General features: G+C 44.2%; 1 protein-coding gene across 12 annotated transcripts in view; it reads right to left on the bottom strand.

The window, feature by feature from the left end:
* FGFR2 (fibroblast growth factor receptor 2) overlaps window positions 1–20772 on the bottom strand; it is a 100101-nt gene that overhangs the window by 33463 nt on the left and 45866 nt on the right. For 6 of the 12 annotated variants that reach the window (XM_037805431.1, XM_037805435.1, XM_037805429.1 and 3 more), the window contains 3 exons: window positions 19018–19141; window positions 3916–4106; window positions 1300–1444 (listed from right to left, as the gene is read on the bottom strand). In XM_037805431.1, coding sequence (XP_037661359.1) covers window positions 1300–1444; window positions 3916–4106; window positions 19018–19141 — 460 coding nt within the window. Of the gene's footprint in view, window positions 1–1299; window positions 1445–2630; window positions 2779–3915; window positions 4107–19017; window positions 19142–20772 lie in introns of all 12 variants that reach the window. The other 6 variants (XM_037805430.1, XM_037805434.1, XM_037805428.1 and 3 more) reach the window with 2 other exon arrangements.

The following is a 20772-nucleotide window of genomic DNA, read 5'->3' as shown; positions in this document are numbered from 1 at the left end:
CTATACTGACATGCCATTGTAACTTTTCAAGGAAAAAAATGTAAATGGTATTGCATATGTGTATATACATGATTAATTAATTCAGTGTGTTCCTACATAAACTCTGGAGAATGTTCCCTCTCTCCTTACCCTTCAGTGGTCAGTCTACCAGCAGCGTATTTCTAAAGTAATAGTTTTCTCAGATTGCATTCTTAGTTAACATGCCAGTACTGTCAGGCAAATTGGTTAAGAAGGGCCAATTAGGCACTCAGCAAATGCAGTACTGCAAGTAAAAGCAAATTTCACCTAAAAGGCATCTAGTTGTTTCAATGCAAATATTCACAGCGCAAATTCACGACAAAAGGAAAAATGGATGCAATGGAATTACTTCAAGCTTATACATTTTAATCAGAAAAATATTTGCAAGATAGTCAAAACTCTCAGCAGCACAGCACAAAATAAAATGCTCAATTTTTACTAGATATAAAAAATAAGCATGCAGGTAGGCACTGTAGTCTATAAACAAGGAATTAATAACTGGAGTGGAACATCGTGAGCTAACAAACCATAGTCTATGCAGTTTCACAAAGGAAATGACGAAGAAGCAGATGCATTAGAGTAGACAGTGATTAATAAGAAAGTTTGCCTGGGACAGAGATATCAATTAAAGATTAGACAGTAGCAATGTTTAGGCAACAGAGTATCAGTGATGTTGATTTCTCTGTAGGACAGAAATAACATCAAGCCCAAGACGGCAGGAGCATGCTTTGCAGTAAAAGCAAATTGCAGGCCATTCTATTGCAACATGCAACAAGCCACTTATTCCCAAGGTAAGTCACACACTGCTTCTGTATACCCTGTGTTCAGAGGTACTTCTCACCAGGCACCTCAACATCTGTCATCTATTTACTTCCTGTTAAAGATAGAAAGTAGAATGGAAGTAATAAACACAGGTGAGGGCTTAAAATTTTAGCAAAGTGGAGGAACTGAGAACAAAATTACTTTGAATTTTACAAAGTAATTTCAACTTCTTCCTTAAGAGAAAGGGTATGTGCTAATTTGCGCACTGACTCAGTGACTCACTTGGAAATACAAGAAGATCCCTTTAGGTTTTAAGGGTGAAATTTTACTCCAACTGTGTGTGTGGGATCTCACTGTCACTGAAGTCCCAAGGCAGCTTTCTTACTCCTGGGGGATCATTTTAAACATTTTCTTATCATTATGCAGGGATAAAAGGGCCATTTTAAGAACAGAAGCTGTGTTAATGTCATAGCAATCAACCAAGAAAAGGGAAAAAACCACGGAAAGAGTAGTATATACCTGGCAGAACTGTCAACCATGCAGAGTGAAAGGATATCCCAATAGAATTACCCGCCAAGCACGTATATTCCCCAGCATCCTCAAAAGTTACATTCCGAATATAGAGAACCTCAATCTCTTTGTCCGTGGTATTAACACCGGCGGCCTAGAAAACAAGGGAAGCAAGAGAAAAGGCTAGACACAGGAGTGGTTGTGGAGGGGGCCAGGGAACCACGAGGCGTCGCACCAGGGGCTTCGGCAGGTCCTGGGCCACCCGGAGATTCCGACTGCAGCCCATCCACAAAGCCCACAACCAAGAGACATGGACCGACAGTGACCAGCGCACGTCCACAGACCCGCCACCACACCGACGTCACCGCCTAGACATGCACACAATCAAGTGCATGGAAAAATCAGCCCACAGACATCCGTTTTCTTTGTTCTTTCTTTATTTTGGATTTGGGGTGGTTTTCCGAAAGTGTAGAGCCCAAGAGGCTTTGTTGGGTTCCGGTCCTGTTGGCTGCAGATTCCCACCTTGAGAAAAGGGCAGTTCCTTAAATTGTTTTGTTATAAAACAAAACACTGAAGATAAGGTTGGCAAGACCCAACCAAGATGGAAAAGGTTTGGCTCACCAGGCTCTGGTTATTTCTACTTCTGCATAACCATCTTGAACTACACCGCATCAAAGGAAAATGGAAGCAAGCATGATGTTGGCAGCAATGCAACCAGGCTTTTTTTTTTTTTACCTATAAACATTTGAATGTGGGTCATGACAAACTAAGAAAGTCAACCTTCTGCTTTCAACAGCATCCAGCAGTTCATTCATTCATTTCAGATGAACTGCCCTCCGATTTGGAATAGCCACGGTCAAGGACAGCATCTCATCCGTATCGGTTACATTAACAAGGAAATGATACTTTGTTCGACATTTTACATTATGCCGGTATTTCTCTAAAAATTTGGGGGTACAAGCTGGTTTGAACTATGGTGATATGCAAACACAACGAATTCAATAGGCATGGAGGTGTTTTTGTGCAGTAATGATGCGAAATGTGCAGTCCCAACAAGATGAACCAGAAGGAATGACTTCCAAACCGGGCGTGGGTGAAGGAAAATCTTTAGGAAAGATTAGAGCAAGCACTTTGAACATTGTGGGCATTTTTCCATGGCTGCTGGCATCATACCAGCTGCATCACCAAAGAAAGATTATTATAAATATATCAAGGCCACCAGAGTTATCCTACAAGCTGCCTGCAGTCTCCCAAAGCACCAAGTCTTTTCAGCTTCTATTATCCAGCTTTCTTTAAAAAACAAAAAACAAAAACAAAAACAAAAACAAAAGCATTGTTACCTTGCTGTTTGGGCAGGACAGTGAGCCAGGCAGACTGGTTGGCCTGCCCTATATAATTGGAGACCTTACATATATACTCCCCAGCGTCCGCCTCAGTCACATTGAATAGAGCCAGCACTTCTGCATTGGAACTATTTATCCCCGAGTGCTAGAACAGACACAGGAGAACAATATAACGGCCAACCAGGAAGGTCTTCGCACTGCCTATGGCCCCACCACCAACACACCGTAAGAAAACCTCTATTACATCTAAACAGCAGCATTAAAAGGTTGTGGGTTTAGAAAGAACAAAACAGGAAACTGGTGGGAGATGGATGTGACCGGTGGAGGAGGCTGAAAGGGGTATCGGTTCCTAGCAGAATGGGCTAGACTTCCCATGTTGGTGCAGCTTTTCCCAGCTCTTTTGGTCTATGGTATTGTTAGCTGGAGAGAACACCTCACTGGTTGGAGTTCTTAGTTGAGCTACTTATGGTTCTACTGGAAGAGTGTTCTTTCTAAGAATTTTCTCTTCGTGCAATTAAATGTGGGAGACAGATGGGCAATGGGTTAAAAAAACTAGCTGTATAGACTTAGCTTCTGCCTGATGTCACCATCTTGAAGAACAAGACAGATCTGAAAAACAAAGAGACTGGTGCTAATTAAAATGGGGCTTCCAAGAAACCAAACAAGAAATACAAAGAGAAAGAAAATGTCCTTGTTCTAAACTTCACTAGCACAGAAACCATTTCTAAAGTTTATTCAAGTGTGAATTTTAACATTTAAATCTAGTGTGAATCCATTTCAAAGGTTAAGGGATTTTTTGTAAAAAGGAAAATCTAAATAGTTTCTAAAGGGCTGGCTACTAAAATCTAAACCTAATGTCATTTTAACGGAAAAACAACATGGAAGCAACAATAAACACTCGTAGAATATCTCGAGTTGGCAAAGCTCTTTCATGTACTCTTTCCTATTTATTCCACATAACTGCCCTGTAAGGAAGATATTATCTCTTTCCTTGCTTTCACAGATGTGCAGCTAAGCTTACATGGCTCACCTACGATCTCGGGGCTGATACATAGCTGAACTACTCTGACAGCAAGTAATGCTCCTTCCCTTACCCCCCAGTAATTCCCTTCTGAAATAAATTTTATCACCAATCACAGTAACCTGCAAATTCTTCACCATACTCTCTACTGGTCAAATAGGAGAAGCCCCTCTCCAACTCAACGGGAAATCAAAGAACCTGTGGCCAAGCCCATTCGGGAGACCCCAACCACTGATCCCTTCAGGTTCAGAAAGTCCTCACCTTTAGGACCTTGAGGTAAGGCAGCCCATCTGGACCGTATTTGCTTCCATTCTTTTCTATGTGCTTGATCCACTGGATGTGGGGCTGCGCATCGCTGTAAACCTTGCAGACAAACTCCACGTCGCCTCCCACCACCGTGGAGGCATTCGCGGGCAGTCCCGCCTGGAGGATGGGCCGGTGTGGGGATCGCTCTGGAGGAGAGAGGGAAGGGGCGGGGGGAGGTGAGAGGATAAGCAAATTGAGTTGTCCAGAAGGCTGTCAGTGAACTCAAGCCAAAAAGGATTCTGCTGGCCGACTCCTTTGAAATAACACTGCAGCCCACCGCATAACAAAGATGACTTCAAAGGAGACCACTGGAGTACGACACTTGTAAAAGGATTTATTTAGAAAATTGAGAAAAGAACTTACTATTTCCCAAGTTATTGGCTGTCCATGGCCACCTAATGAATAAGGGAAAAGATTTCATTTTGACAATCTAAAAGACAAATAGTCGAGGTGGGGGGGTGGAGGGTGGGATTCTTAACTGATTCCATTTAGGATGATAATGAAAACTCTTCTTGATCTTAAGCTTAACACCTGGGAATCTGACACAACTAACTAAGCTCACCCTGAATAACAAAAATGACTCCTGCAATCACAGTGCTTATTGATTGATACGTGTTTAAGATGCTCTGAGAAGACTTCTGTCCCTTGTTTAAGTAAGTAAATAGACTAAAAGCTAAAGACCAAAGTTATGAATGGATCAAACGAACAACTGGATTCATCTCTTTACTGTGTGATTTACTGCACTCATTCACTTTTTACTCATCCATTCATTTATTTGGTATTTATTAAGTGCCACTGTACACCAGCTACTAGATACAGAGACAGACGTTCCTTAGCGTATTCGGATATAGCCCTGAAAGAAACATAGGGAAACAGCAGTTCCTAAACCCTGGAGATGTCCTGGTCAGTCTTAAAGGAGGCCCCATGGACCACATTCTAGAGATTACTCCCCAGCTCCCACTTGTCTTGCCTCCCACTGCAGGGAGAAAGTTCCCAAAAAAGGACGTCCCTCATCTCACGTCTGAAAAGGCTCCTCTACAAATAAAAGGTGACAGTCTCTGCAGAAAACCCTGTAGAAGCAACTGAGTCAAGGTGTGCTAGCAAGTACACGCCAAGTTCCTTAAAGAATTAAGTAACGGACCAGCCTACGTGTCATCCTGCACACAATGGCACCACAGTTACAAACTTGCCAGAACCTTCCTACATGGCAACTCTGTCAAGAGCCACACAAAACCCAACCATGGGGGTCCCTTCACAAACAGAACTCCTCTGTCCCCACATGTTTGCACACACCAGCCACTCTTCCCATCTCCCTCCCCACACTGTGGGTGCCACTGCCTGAGGGATATGAGAACCTCACCATCCCAACATAGCCCGTCCGTCCCCACACTGCACCTGAGTGTCTGCATATACAGCGCTGGAGACAGATATCTATCACTAGAATGAAAGATATCTAAGCCTTTCCATATTTGGGCCTTTCAGATTAAAATGTCATTTAGCGGAATTTGTTGGACAAGAGCCAGACCATGTGCAAATTGATTTTACTGCATAAGCCTGTTGCTGGCCTTTAAAATCCTTAAACAGAAAGAAAAAAGTGGCAGTGGTTACCCTTAGCACATTTCATTCCAGAATCTCCCATCAGTTCACAAACGCCTACATTTTCACATTATAAAGATAAGGATTTCAGAGCCCCAAAGAGGTAATTCATTTGGTCCAATATCACCCACGTAGGCTGAGCAAAGAACCCAGAGGCTGTGATTCCCTTTCAAATATCATCCGAAATCCTCACTCTTTAGCTCATGTGCCGTCATCCTAGGGATGGACCAGCCACATGTCACGGGCATTGCTTGCAGCTAGGAGTGGCCAGGTCTGTTTTGACCCCACTGGCCTCATCCATGTGGGAAGAGTTACCTAAGTCCACAAATACTAGTCCTCCTCCCTCCTCACCAGAGATTTAATCGAGTGAAGCTTGCAGAGGGAACCTGCCCCCAAGACTACAGACTGCCAGCCCTGCTCACAAAATATGCTAGTTTATATCTATCAAATATTGTTCTACTCCTTTCCACAGAGAAGTGAACTTTAGGTATCAGTTCATTCCCTGGCTCAGTTTTCCTGTTCGGCACGCACGTGTGTGTGTGGGTGCGTGTGTGTGTGTATGTTTTAAGATAAGTATTTACAGTGGACCTAAATATTTATTCTTGGAAACAAAGGTACTATAAAATCTTAAATGTCATAAGCCAGATCAACTGAATTTCAAACCAAGTCCTCTTTCTTAAACATACTTGTTTCTCATAAATTGCTTCACAAGCAAACACTGTGCGTGTAATACCAAATAATGACAGCCTGTGAACAATGAGTGCTTTCATACAGCCCAACATCTCTGGCCCGCGCCAGCCTTCGACGGGGAATTTAGTCACTGGGGCAACCCTGGCAGGCCCGCTACAGAGCTGCAGTCTTGTCTTACTTGTGGTCAAAGTACGGCTGAGCTCGAGTTATTAAGTGATTCCACTGCAATCCAGACTGTTTTAAAAAAAAAACCCAAAACCTTTGCAACAGTTTAACGTTATTACATTTGCAAATTACAGCATACCAAATGCTACCCGGTTACAGTCTTGAATTCATCTTTTCAAAATTTCTCACCTTATATACAAAACAACCTCTTTGCTGCCAGCACCCTTCCCCCTCATTTCTTTCTCACTTCTGGTACAGAAACTGCAAGCAGGATCTCCTCGTAATAGAAACCTTACACCATCTTCCAAAACTTATTACAGCTGCCTTCAGTATAAAAGGAAGCCTTAGAGAATGTTATTTAAAATGTTTTTAAAAAGTCAGTAGGCCTCATGTTTCGTTTCTCCACATGAGGCTTTGATTTCCTTCGCAACCTTATTCTCTGCCTTTAAACACGTCGGAGAGCGAGGCCCGAAACATCTTGGAAAGGTCCTGGGATGCCAGCACCTGTGGGGTAGCATGCCCCCCAGCTCACAGCCTGCAGGGATCCACCTCCCCTTAAGAACAGTGACCAGGAGGTGACCAGTATGTGGACGGTAGGCTTCGACTCCTGTCCTAACTTCTGAAGAAACCAGATGAAAGCAGACGGAGATGCTGCTGAGCCAAGAGCCAGGGCAGCAGCTCCTGGGGAGCCGGGCAGGGCAGGCAACCTCTCTGTGGCTGGGCCCAGAGGGCAGTGCCCAGGAGGGCAGGAGTGGAGGGAACCCACAGCGCCAAGTGGCTAACACGCACTCTCCAGAACCTTCCACCAGGCTGCGGGCAAACCAATCCACTCGGGTTTGTAACTTCTTGGCAGTGAACTGATAGAAAGAGAACTAGTCAGTGGATTATCTCTGGATGAAAGAATGAAGTCCAGCGTTGGCTCATCTCCTGTTCTTCTATGTGATAACAAAAATCACATCTTCTCCACCAGGAAGGATTTACAGCTTTAGGCTAGGCTCTCATATAGCATATTTAACTCTCAGATATTAAATAAAACAGATTTTTACACAGGGTGTGAAATAAATATGTAGAAAACAGGAGAGCTGACATGCAGCTCACCCCTGTGTTTTAAATGCCATTTTTAAAACTATACATCTGGGGTTCAGCAGGTTGCAAATGTACAGTACATGCTGCATGAAATGGGACGCGCATCTTTAAAATGGTGATCCTAAAGGTCCCCTTTGTGAATTCCGAAGTAATACGGAAGGGAAAGTAGCCCAAAAGGGTGAGCTGTTACTGAAGGGACACTTGGCTGCACAGCCGGAATGAGATTCCACCAAATAAATGTGTAGTCAACACAGACTGGAGTGCTTAAAAAACCCATTCTCTCCCTCTCATCTTCTCTCATGCACTCTTGCTTGTGTCCCCCCTTTTTTTCAATGCTCCAAGTGAGTCCATGTTACTAAAGCAGAAGGCCCAGCTGCTGAGAGTCTAAATGCTGGGCCTTGCTTTCTCAGGGCTGGCTTGATCTGTAGCTAAGTGTCATGGCCCCACTACAAACAGCAGGAGGAAAACACAGCCTGCTTCATTCCAAGAGGTGATTACTGCGCGCAAGAAAATACCTGAGTGACAAAGAATAAATCTCTGCTAATTGACCACTGAAACTTGGTAACATGCCAGTCCTCTTCTGGACCTAATAATATGTTTGCTCAATAACAGATCTACACCTCTTGCTCTGATATCGCAAAGGCCATAAAAAACATCCACCGAGCAGCGCAGCCTCATGACCACAGGCTCCGTAAACACGCATCTCGGGGATCAGAGGAGAACCAGGTTCTTAAATTACACCTATAAATTAGTCAAGCCTGAGTCGCCGGTTTCCCAGCACACACTGCTCTCCTAAGAATTTCTCCCCCCAAAAGTTAAGCAGCACTTGCCACAAAGAACCATTTCAAAAGCCGCTCTCTCTGACAGCAAAATACCAAGAGACTAGAAGAACGTTGCGTTTCCCAGTAGTGATCGGAAAACAGCAAGCCTCCAGCTCTCAGGCACCCGTTCATTTAAGGAGCGTGGATAACCCTGCCTGCTCTGTCTTTAAATTAAAATCAAAATTTAATTACCCTTCGTCTAAAATGGCAGTTTCTTAGCAACTCCAAGAGGCTGAATAGGGAAAGAACATTCTGAGATTTGGAGGACAAGTGAGAACAACTAAGAATTCTTTTTTCTAAAGCCGAGCCCAGCTCTTTTCTAAAGAGTAGGCGGTGGTTGCTTTTGTTGCCTAAAAAACATACTAAACCAGTTAGCATGAGGCATGGTTATTAGAAGGACGATCAGAGCCCTCTGAAGTTTGAGGAGCCCAATAACCAGCTAAAGACCTCACGCTAATTACAATTAGTAGAATGAGTTCACTGCCTGGCCAAGGCTCTGCCTAATGCGTTCAAACCAGACAGGCTAAATCAAGTTGAGTTCTGAATTTTGTTTTGTTTTCCCCTAAGCTTTCCTTAGACCCTGGAGATTGGCACCAAATAGGGTCAGAACAAAAAATGATCAGTGAAAAAGGTACAGTTGGGCTGGGAAGGAGGACTACTCTTTCAGAAAGTGTCATGGTGCCCTGGCTTGGAATCTTCTAGAATGGACAGATCGATGGCCTGGGATGCCAGGCAGTGGGGAATTACCATTTTTTAAAAATCATAGGAATTCAGATACTTGTACACCCACGTCCATAGCAACATTATCCAAATAGCCTAAAGGCGAAACAACTCAAGTGTCCAATGACAGATGAATGGATAAACAAAATGTGGGATATTCATACAATGCAATGTGATTTGGCCGTAAAAAGGAATGAAGAGCTGATAGCTGAGACAACATGGATGAACCTTGAAGACATCATGCTAAGTGAAAGAAACCAGATGCAAAAGGTCAAATACTGTATGATTTCACTTACATGAAATACCTAGAATAAGGAAGTTCATAGAGACAAAGTAAATTAAGAGGGTACCCGCTGCTAGAGGGTGAGTTTCTGTCCGGAGTGATCAAAAAGTTTTGAAAGTAGCTGACGACAATGACTGTACAACACTGTAAATGTAATCAATGCCAATTAATTGTACATTTAAAAATGGGAATTTGTGTGTGTACAGATATATATATAAAAATGTATGTTGCCACAATAGAGTTGTATTTTTTTAAAACCTAACCCACCCCCCATCAAAGTGCCTTTCTCATGGCATTACATATTTTTAATTGAATCTTCAACTATGAATCAATTCCCCTATTCAGATTAAAAATAAAAATCGCCTTTTGGTAGAAGGTGACTGGTTCGCTGCCTTTTCTCCCATTAAACTTAGCCTCATTCACCTCTCCTGACTTTGTTCTTTTCCCTGTGCTGTGTGGTCACCCAGGTGTCGGCACCTTCTGCCTGGAAATTTGACTCCGGAAAGTCTTACCAAATTGGGGTGGGATTCCATCTTCCTCCAAAAAGCATACCAGTTTATTTGCAGAGACAGCAAGTTCTGAGGAGCAAGCTTGTTTTGGGAAAGCTGAAGCGTCTTCCCTCCAGCACCGAAGTCACAAAATGACTTATGGAGGCTGCACCATGTGAAATGCTAGAAGCAAAACACCACTAATTCCCTTGTGCTTGCTCAATGATGTGGACGAGCAGAGTAAAGAGCCGGCTCAAGCTCAGGGGCCTTGAAAGACCAAAGCAGGTGGAGGCGAAGTGCCTTCCCTAATTAATGTCACAGACTGTATTATTTGGCTTGGGGCTGAGAGGTTTCCACCAGCTGGGTGTCAATTTGGGTCTTCTTGGGAGAATTACAGGAGGGGAGCTGTGTGTCATTTACACCCCAAACGTGGAAGATGCCCTGAGCGCTGAGCCTTCAAAAAGCTAAACCGGAACTGAGGACTCTTGAGTGACCACAAAGTTATGCCCAATTTAGGTTTCAAAATGCCTTTTCTTTTGTTAAAAGAAGACATTGCAGAGGTCACTGTATCACGGGTGCACAGGTAAAGATGTCTTTCTAGGGTCACAGAAAACCTACCTTCTCAATCCGCTGAGTATATTTATTTTGTCCAGTTTACTAAATGAGAGCTTTTCTCTGTCCTAACACAAAGGCTTTGCCCAATGTCCCTCCCCACTTTATGCTTCGGTTTTGACGCTGATGTAAAAGTCAGACGTCAGTCCCCCAGGTTCCCTCCCGAGGAGATGAGGTAAACACAGCTGAGAGCAATCACAACGGGGAGCTACATCACAGGGCCCAGGATTTGCTAAAGGGATGCAACATTTTTTTTTAGGAATGTAAGATTATCAGCTGGTGTCTGCCCAGCTAGACTCCCATCATGGAAAAATGTTTTTTTTTCTTTTTTTAAAGTCTAGAAATTAAACATAACCTCATTATAAAGGCTGAGGGCTGAATTAGAAAGTCTTTTCTCTCAAATGATTTTTTTTTAAAAGACAAAGCTAAAAACCAGGCCCCGGTTATAGACAGCACAACTCTTAAGGAAGTTTCTAGGTTTAAAATGTTTCTGCTGATGTCTATCAACAGGGATTCAGCAAGTGCTTTTCAAGAAACCTGTCCTAGAAAAACATTTACGCATCTGCCCAATAAGTAGTGTGTCCAGAGCTTGACATCGTAGCACTTTTATGCAACTGGGTAAAAAAAAAAAAAAAAAAAAAAAAGATGCACACAACCTAACTGCCCACCAAAAGGGGAATGATTAAATAAATTACCCTATATCCATGACAGAACAGCGTAAGCTGCTAACAAGAAGGAAACAGATCGATATGCACTGACATAGAAGGATGTCCGTGGTCATAACATTGACAGGTTTCATCAACTTGCACCATTTCAAAAGTCTTTCTTCTGAAGAAGTCTAGAAAAATCTGTCACGCTAATCTCCCAGATGACTTGTTTTGCTCCTGGGATAGTTCAAGCAGAAGTAAAAGCTTTCAGCCCATCTGACAAACAAGAAATACCTCCTCCCTTTGGTACAAGCAAGATGGGAACCTGAACAATAAACCCTGTCTTCTCAGACACAAAACTCAGACACTGAAAATAAGTGGGTCCTGGATACTCCTAGGTATAAACATCACCTAAAAAAGAGAAGCTTCAAAATAATCAGCCAGATCCCAAAAGGCTTCACTCGGCACCCTACCTCCCTCCCCACTGCCCAAGAGGGATGGGACGCCTCGAGCCAGCCCCACCTCCCTCCCTACTGAGTGTTCACTGATGTTCCCACATACAGGACGGTTTCCTTCCTCTGGACCAGAATGTAAATTTAAAGAACTAATATCTCTCACCATTCAGTCCCAAGCCAGAATGTATACTCAACCCAGTAAAACAAGGATTTCATTTAAATAAAGCACAACTTCCAAGAGATCGTTTCAGAATACAATTGAATGCTTGTCTCTTAAAAGAGCACTTTCTTCCTGGGGCCAGTCTGACCCGCTGATCTGTAAGCTTATTTGGGGTGGACAGAGCTCCTACAGGCCTGTTTGAGAGAATCCTACACGTGGGGAGGTTCTGGGAGAAAGAAGAGGTTAAACTTCCATCAGAAGCTAAGATTCTCTATCCCCACTCATTATCTACTCACCATGGCAGACTGTAGTTTTTTGCTCTGTGGAATGGGGGTTATTTTGCCCTGAAAATCCCAAGGGGACAAAGCCTGAACCTCACCCTGTCGGCCTATACAGGCTACCCTGACATTTTATGTCCTCAGGGGACAGAGGTTCTGTCAATACAGAACAACAAATGCAGACTGTCCTGCCTCCCGTCTTCTCCACCCAGACCGAGGCCAAGAACCTCACCGCCTGCCCCATCTCTCTCTTCTCGGGAGGAGAAATGGGAAAAAACACCCCATAGTGACACAACAACCTCAGCTATCCCGAACCCACGTCCCACCTGCATTTGACCTCAAGGTGGAGAAAGTGGTGAGAGTATCTCCCAAAGCCACTGTTCCAAATCAAACCTGCTCTCCAAGTTGGGAGCACATCCCTGTGACAATGTGAGGTTGTTTCTGCCCAACCTTCTCCTTGACTGAAAATAAACTGAACAGGAAGACAGTGATGACGACAGCAGGGTGTTCTAGGGGATGGGGGATGGACAGAGGCAAACCAGTGGGTGTATCATTTAAAAGGGGAAGACAACATTGGCATTTTATACTCACATCTTAACCAGTCACAGCATTATCCTTCCCAAACGGGGTCTTTGTTTGTAAACACAACCATTACTGAAACTGTGTGACTAAGTTTAGACAGAGACGCTGCAGATATCTTGCTTCAGAACTTGCAGTACATTAAGAACCACAAAACTCCAAATAGTGCAACTCATTAAACTCAGCACATACTGATAGAAATCTTACTAAGTCCCAGCACATTACTGGGCACTCCGACTACCACCACTGAATTTACATCTTCGTGCCAAGCTTGCTCGCCTACTCTCTGGTAGCAGCAGCTTCTCACTGTCCCCTGCTCCCCAGCTCAGTCATCTCCAGGTATAGGAAGGAGACCCTCACCTTACAAAAAGCTGTAAGATATTAACTCGGCTGTCTCACTTCTATATCCTCTTTGCGCACAGGGTAGATTCAATGCCAAAGATGAGACAAGAGATCAAATATTTGCCCTCTTCCCTGCCACCTTGGCCAGGCTCCCTGCCAGAATCGAAACATCCCTTAACTGTGGGGGCAAAGAGCAACTGATGGCTTGCAGACAACACGACAAAAGCGCTGATGTCGCAAAGTTCTACCGTGCCCCATCCATGCTGGCTTGTGCCTGCCCCAACCCACTCAGATACCAGCTGCTCCTGGTGCCTGGAAGGAGCAACTTTCAGGGCTGCAGCAACGTATTTATTTGCCGGTCAGGCACATTTGGGGCGACATGGCTGCCCAAGGACCAGCGTTTGCTCCCTGGAATCCCCCTTGTGAAACAGACATGCAAAGCTACCTTCCTCCACGGCAAACCAAAGCTCATTAACCAGTAGCTACCCAAGGAAGTTATGAAATCTCTGTTCTGGAAGAAAGGAGGGAACTGACCATCCCTTTAATCAGGGGTGGGCTGAGTGCTTGTCTTGGCCTGGAGGTAGCAGAGGGGCTATATGACCACCTAACATTAGCAACTAACATCCACATGGTACCATTTCTTAAAAAAAGCACTGCCCCTCCTACCACCCCACCCTCACAATGGTGCTATGAGGAAAGCAGGTCATTGTCTCCATTTTACAGACAAGGAAACTGGTGCTCAGAAGTTCCATGACTTTTCCAAGGCCATAGAGCTAGCTAAAAAGGAAACAAAATTTGAATTCCGCCCCCACCCACACGCAATTCCCACCAGACCCTCCAGAGGCACTATCCAGCACGAAGTAGACATCCTTAGGGTTGACTGAGGCACGGATATTTTGGAAGAAAAAGGAATGATTCCCGGAGCAGCAAAAGAAAAATAAGGAATTTACTTCCTACTCAATTTCTGCCCCACTTCCGCGATTCTATGTCAACTAGGCAAGCCCCTGGCATTCACTGAGACCTATCACCAGCCATACCTCCCCACAATCCATTCTCAATAAAGGGATTTTCTGCCTCCTCCTGCTAGATTTCACAATTCCAGAGCTGGCACATAGAACCAGAATCAGCATAAACACCAAGTCTTAAACTCAGAGCAAAAAAAAAAAAAAAAAAGAAAATGGAATAGAGTAAGTTGGCAGCAAGAACATGAATATGGAAAACACAAATGAGACCTGGTCAGGGAGCCTCTAGATCAGAGATGCTTCAAGTTCAGAACCCCACTGGGACCCCATGAGCACTGGGGAAATGCACAAGTACTGCAATCTCGAGTGCACGAGTCAAGGGTTCAATGTGTTCCGACCTCTGCAGGGTGGTACTGGGGAGCTCAAACGCTACCATTACCGAAACCCCTATCATAGGCAGCATTACCCCAAAAAACAGAAGTTCTGTCCAGAGGCCGTGGAATGAGGAAATCTAGGACGGAGATCTGGTTTCCCACCAGGAGCAAGTGAGCAGGAATGCGCCTAATCTTGACAGTAAACTAGCTGCTTAATAAATTAACTAGACCACCGTCTCTCCGTTTACCTAATGCTACTTTGTCCCAATCCCAAAAAGAGGTCCAAAAGTCACACTCAGAAAGTCTAGTTCGAGGGGCTCTGACTTGCTCCAGCCCCTGCGCTCGCCCCCTGCGCCTCGATCACACTGGAGCCTTTGTCTTCCCAGAACAGCGGCTGCCCCAAGCAGTAAACAATTTACGCAATTTCTCCTTCTCCCACTGGGGACGGGCTGCCAAAAGCTCAGGGCCAGGTGTCAACTCCACAGTCAGGCTTATCAGTCAGTGCTTGGAATAAAAAACTCTTCATTGCTCCCAGAACGCACACCTGAGGGTGAGTGCGCGCCGGGTCGGATTCCTTCGTGCTCTCGGGCCATGTCCCATCATGTCAGGGGCCCTCAGTGCGCAGGGAAGCACGTAGACCTAGAGCGTGTTTATGTCAAGGCCAAGTCGACAACGCCGTTCTGGTCCGTTGCCGAGCAAGTCAGGGCTGGTGGTGACGCCTGAGTGGTCTCCGCCCAGCCAGAGGTGAAGCCGCGCTGACAATACCTGCTGCTTGCAGCTCTCGCTCCAGGGGAGGACGGATTTCTGGAAAGTTAAAGGGATCCAGGAACAGGCATGGCTAGCCTCTGCAAATCCAGAGGCACCGTTTTCACCTCCATCACACTTCGCTCCCTCAAATATCAAATGCCAGGTGAAAAGCTCAAAAATCACCTGGTGGTCTCTGGGAATGCAGAAGTGAACACTCCAAAGGAGGAAAAGCTCACAATTTTAAAGCCAAAGTGTCTAGAAGAATGGGGCAGAGCAATTTATCCTTTGAATGCTTTGATCTCTCTCTCTCTCTCGTTTTTTTTTTTTTGGGGGGGGGGGCAGGGGGAGCACCAAATTGCTGAATGTTGACTCTTCAGAGTCTTGTTGCTGCAGACCCTGCTGTTTACACAGCAGTAAACATAGAATGGAAGACATAAGCGTACGGTGCAAGGAGTGCTAAACTAGGAGTTCAGAAGACCCACACAGGGGCTTCAGCTCTGGAGTTCTTTCTCCAAGTCTGCATGAAAATCACTTATCCCTCCTGAGCCCGAATTCCCTCAACTGTAAAACTGGAGTGATGCGCCTACAAGCCAAGGAACACCGAGGATCACCGACAGCTACAAGATAGGCTCAGAACAGATTCTCTCCCAGAGTCCCCAGAAGGACCCAATCTATCCTGCCAATGCCTTGATTCCAGACTTCTAGCTTCTAGAACTGTAACAGAATATATCTCCGTTGTTTGAAGCCACCCAGTTTATCTTAATTCATTATGGCCGCCTGAGGAAGCAACGACAGCCATCATAGAATGTCACTTGCCCAAATTCACTTGAGATCCAGGTTTGTCAACTGAGAGACCAGCTACTTTCTCCACAATTCCAGGCTGCCTTCTTCTCACCCTCGTGTGTCTCCGCTCCTTCATTTTCAGACACAAGGAAAGCAGAACAAAAAGTTAAATGACTCATCCTAGGTTGTAGTTTGTTGGAGGCAGGACCCCAGTCGGCCCAGTGTTTCAGTCCCATTCATGACGAACCATGGGAAAGACTCATCACTGAGCCAGCGATTGTAGGGGAGCCCATTTTATTATTGCCTCAATTACCGAAACATGGAGCTTCACACTAATTTTCCATTATGAGTAAATAGCTGAAAAGTAATGGTGTCAATTTTCATAAGGATCAAGTAAGCCTCCTAAAGGGCTCTCATAAATGAAAGTGTTTTCCTCACACACACGACAAAGGCTTGCTGCTTAATTCCAGAACACAAGGATGCCACTTAAATTACACGGCCTTTACGTTAAAGTGCTTCTGGGAATGCCTTTCCAAGGAAGAATTTCAATAAAAAGATCTCATCCATTTTGATGCTTCCTAATATCTGAACCACAGATCTATGTATCATAGCAACACAAATAAATCTCAGAGAATGTGAATGACAGTAGGACTGCATTTTCACTGGGAAAGAGTTTCTGATTTTCTGTGAAATGGAGAGATGCCGGTATCACACAGGAAGATAGTAAGTTTGGACCTGAGGACCACCAGAAATTTCTTGTTTAAGCCTGAATCCTTTCTGTTTCCACTTGCTGACATGTTCAGAAGGATCATCTGCCAACACTGCAAGTCTACAGGAGATTTTTGAGCTGACTCAATTCTTATTTCATTAGTCCTTCTCAAAGCATTTACTCGAGTTTTGAGCAAAGACGAGAGTATTTCACACCTCCATCTTTACTGAAAATGTCTTATACTCCACTGATTTTTGCCTTCTATTTATAAGGAAGGCTCAAGGCTTGGAAAATTATTGGAGTTGAGCTTTAATGGATATTCCCAAACAGCATTGTGTCATTATTGGCCCATGTTTAGCTGGGCGATCTCCCAAATTTGTGACATAATCAGACCTTTCTCTGCTTTACTCCATACACGCCAAGCTCCCTCTTCGTACACCACTGAATCATACACTCTTTTCAACAATACTGATTGCCAGGGGATTAACATTAGACAGCACAATTCCATTATTCAGCAGCCCAATTCAAATCCCAACCCTAAACTCTAACAGAGATTTCAGGGCTTCGCCGAGTTGAGCTGCCAGAAAGCTGAAAGGGGAGGTGGAGTGAGGGTTTTCTGAATGTTTTACATAACCACTCAACCTAAAACCTGCTGTAAGCAATAGCTGATGGCTGAAGTGGCAGAACTGTGATTTGGTGGTTCCTTGGAATGATCCCAAACAACCTTAATAAACTTATCGGTAGACCTATGAGAAGCCAAAATCCCAGAAGACTGCTACAGCACAATTACTTTATTCCTGCAATAAATTATTTAATTTCAAAATTAGGTTTTTAGCATTCTGGCCAAAGACACAACTTTCTTTCTTTAAATAGAAACACTTTCATGGCAAATTCAGCATACATGAGGCCCAAAGTGAAATCCAGGTCACGTGCTCGGCAATCAACGGATTTACAGTGAGCGCATCAAGGTCAAAATAAATGTCAACTCTTTAGTTCTCATATTTGGGTGTTAGTTCCCTTTGTGTTTTGTAAACTATCTGTACATAGGAATTCTCACTAAGAAACATACCACAAATAACTCTATGAACAAATAGGTTTTAACACTTGCTCTTTTATGAATATCCATTGTACTGCGCTAGTATACAAAGACCTATCATATTTCACATTAAGGCTTCTGAATAACAAAAATAAAATGCTACACATAACAGTAGCAGTTTTTTCAATGAGTACTTACATACAACTAAGTAAAGACTGCACCACATTGAGGGACTTAATATAATTTAACTTGATAGAAAACCAAAATGGTTTTCTGCTTAATTTTCAGTTAACCTAAAATTTTAATTAACCACATCAGGCAGTTTGGTTAATTAAACTTGTGGAAAGCCATTATTTAAAATAATGGCTCTTTGGGCAATTCAAGTATCTACGGGATCTCTCCAAAGAGTTTCTGTTTTATTTGGGAGAGAAGAAACATCGACATGTGTAACACTATTAGGGACACACACACATGGAATGACGTGGGAGAGACATGGCTTACAGATGCATGATGGGTGGGTCACATTCCAAATCGTCACATTAAGGCAAAGGAATCAGGGTGAGCTTTGAGTTGAGTCTTAAGCAGGAGTCAACAAACTGAATGTAGAGAAGGGCAAACTGATTGGGTTATCTGGAAGCACGGGCTCAAGGGCATGTAGTGAGGTTGGGAATCATGAAGCATGGTAAGAGGGAGAAAAGATGGTTCCTACATAGAAACAGGTCTTGACCCACCATCCCTGCAAAAATAAGATGATCTGCAGCTAGACATTTCCTGGGTGTAGCTCCATCTGTCACCAATCCAACATTCAGAGAAAATCCCTTTCCTCATCATGACAGACAAGGCTTGGAGAAAAATTTGAGTTTCCAGGCCAGTAGACTATGTGGTCTTAAGATGCTTCATTAAAATAGCCTACTTGTCTGCGCACTCTGATAAAAGGTGTGTTTGTGAGCTTATATGCACAGTTCCCTTTTCACACAGGAAACAGCCTACAGGAACAGACACTAAACTTTTAGCACTTAATGACTTGCTTCTGGTGGAAGTACAGAGCCCCTTGGCATTAACCTTTCTCCAGCCAGCTCTGGGCTGGGTCATTGTCACCCCTGTTCCTTTACTCTGCAGCCCGCATTATCTAGTTCCTGTTCTTTCAACAATGTTGCCTCTCTTTTAAAAACAAAACTGTCCTACAGCACATCTCTACCCTTTCCCTGCACCTGCTAGCATTTGGCAGAGTAATCTCAGCTTCCAGAAAGCCAGCCCATTTCATTCCATGTTCACCTTATAGAGATGGTGCTCGGGGGCCAAGAGGGTCATGCAAAACACATAAAGCCTTGCTGATCAAGAAACCGAACGCTGTCAAATGACAGAAGACAACTTTCTCGAATGACAGCTTGTGTTTAGAAAGAATGAAAACGAACCACCTATCCTTGAACTTTTGGGAAAAACAAGGCTCGCTTTCACAATCTCAGATGAGTCAAGCTAGAACCGGCGGGTTGATGGCTACCACACCGGGAGAAGCAAACTCACCGACAACATCAAGGTGGTAGGTGTGATTGATGGAGCCGTACTCATTCTCCACCACGCACGTATAATTTCCTTTGTCTGATGGGACCACACTCTCCATAATAAGGCTCCAATGCTGATTTCGTACCTGACAAGATCAAAGTAAAGGTGGTTATTTCTCAATCTTAGCACAGAACAGGAAGTACTTTGCTTTCTTGATTTAAAAAGAAGTTGGAGAGAGGGGAGAAAGGTAGAGAAGAATCACTTGAATTCTAAATTTCCCTCCTAATAAGTACTCAGAATGGTGACAAATTAGAACAATGATTATCACCATGGTGAATGCCTAGCAATTCAGATACTGACATGTTCAGATGCAGGGGTGCCTGTCACTGTGATGGAGTTGGGGGTTTGTCCAGGAGAGGTCCAGCGACAGAGAGCCTCAATGCCAGCCTGGCACAAGGCTGATGCTCTGGCAGGTGAGCATCGTCCACAGGTCGCTCATGCACTGGGAACCCTCAGTCCCCACAGAACCAAGCCCCCCGTTTTCCACCCTTCCTCCCGGGACCATCCAGAGCAAACAGCAGTGGAGTCTTATTACCTGCCAGGTACAGTTCTGACCCCTCCTTCCAGTCTTAGCTAACTGAATCCTCCCAAGAAGCCCCGGAGGTAGGTGTTGTTATTGTTCTTGGAGCCTTCCACCTCGAGAGCCTTTGGTTTCTTCTCCCCACCCCCACCCCCCAAATTTTCTTTCAGATGCCATCTACAACTCTCAAGAAGTTTCCTCCGGGAAAGTACATCTACTCCTCCCATCCCCGTGGTGACTGAATAGATGCTACATATCCTTGAGAGATACACTCAGAATTCCAAATATGGGAGAAATGAATCTTTATGAAGCTTAAGTTGTATATCACTCTGTTGACAAACTCCTTGAGATGGTTTGAAGATAAGCAGCACACGTGAAAACAAGTTACTTTGCTGCCTACCCAGAGTCCTGCCAATATGCAAGCAGACTAGATTCTATCTTCCCCACTTTGTTTTTAAAATCTCTCAGTGGACTCAAATTTTCCAACAGGCGTGACTTTTTTTTCCTTACTAGGACAAAACGCAAAGTTCATCTTTAGGGTTCAAGGCTTTCAGGTTTCCATTGGAATCCAAATCATTCTTTAAAGGCACTCTGGGTGAGGCGCCATGGAAAATTTGAAAGAAAAAATAAAAAAGAAGCCGGGACCCACTAATCTTAACTATCATTTCAGAAATTTCAACTGACCTTCTGAATGACGTCCGGAGCATTACACGTTTTCTGCCTTAATCACATAAAAACCGATAATACACACAGAGCCTTAGCAAGCACATGAGGGATTCAAGGAACCAAATTAAAGAATAGTGAAAACCGTGTCATGAATACACCATTATAAAAAGAGGCAAGGGCAGCTGTCTGCTTGGAAAAGCAGCGTCAGTGATTCCTCTGCCAACAGAGGTACTAGAACAGAGGAGCATGCTACACGCACAACAATTGCCGTGTGAGCCCACCAGGTCGATGCACAGAGAGGGTTTCCCATCTCTTCTCAACAGAGCGTGTGCAGGGGGTCTGGGTTTGGGGCAGGCAGTCATCGCGTCAGCTGCTGCCTGTCTCCAGCTCTCCTCAACAACCATGAGGTGGTTTTCAGTCTTAACATCCCAAAGCTGGTGATGAGAAACTGATTCTCACTGTTAGAGGCGAAGTGTCTGGCAGAAAAGTGAACCTGAAGGTATCACATCTACAATGGAAAGAGTATGTAG

The sequence above is a fragment of the Choloepus didactylus genome, chromosome 15, assembly GCF_015220235.1.
Source record: "Choloepus didactylus isolate mChoDid1 chromosome 15, mChoDid1.pri, whole genome shotgun sequence".
NCBI classification, from domain to species: Eukaryota; Metazoa; Chordata; class Mammalia; order Pilosa; family Megalonychidae; genus Choloepus; species Choloepus didactylus.
This window is presented reverse-complemented; position numbering and strand designations above follow the sequence as displayed.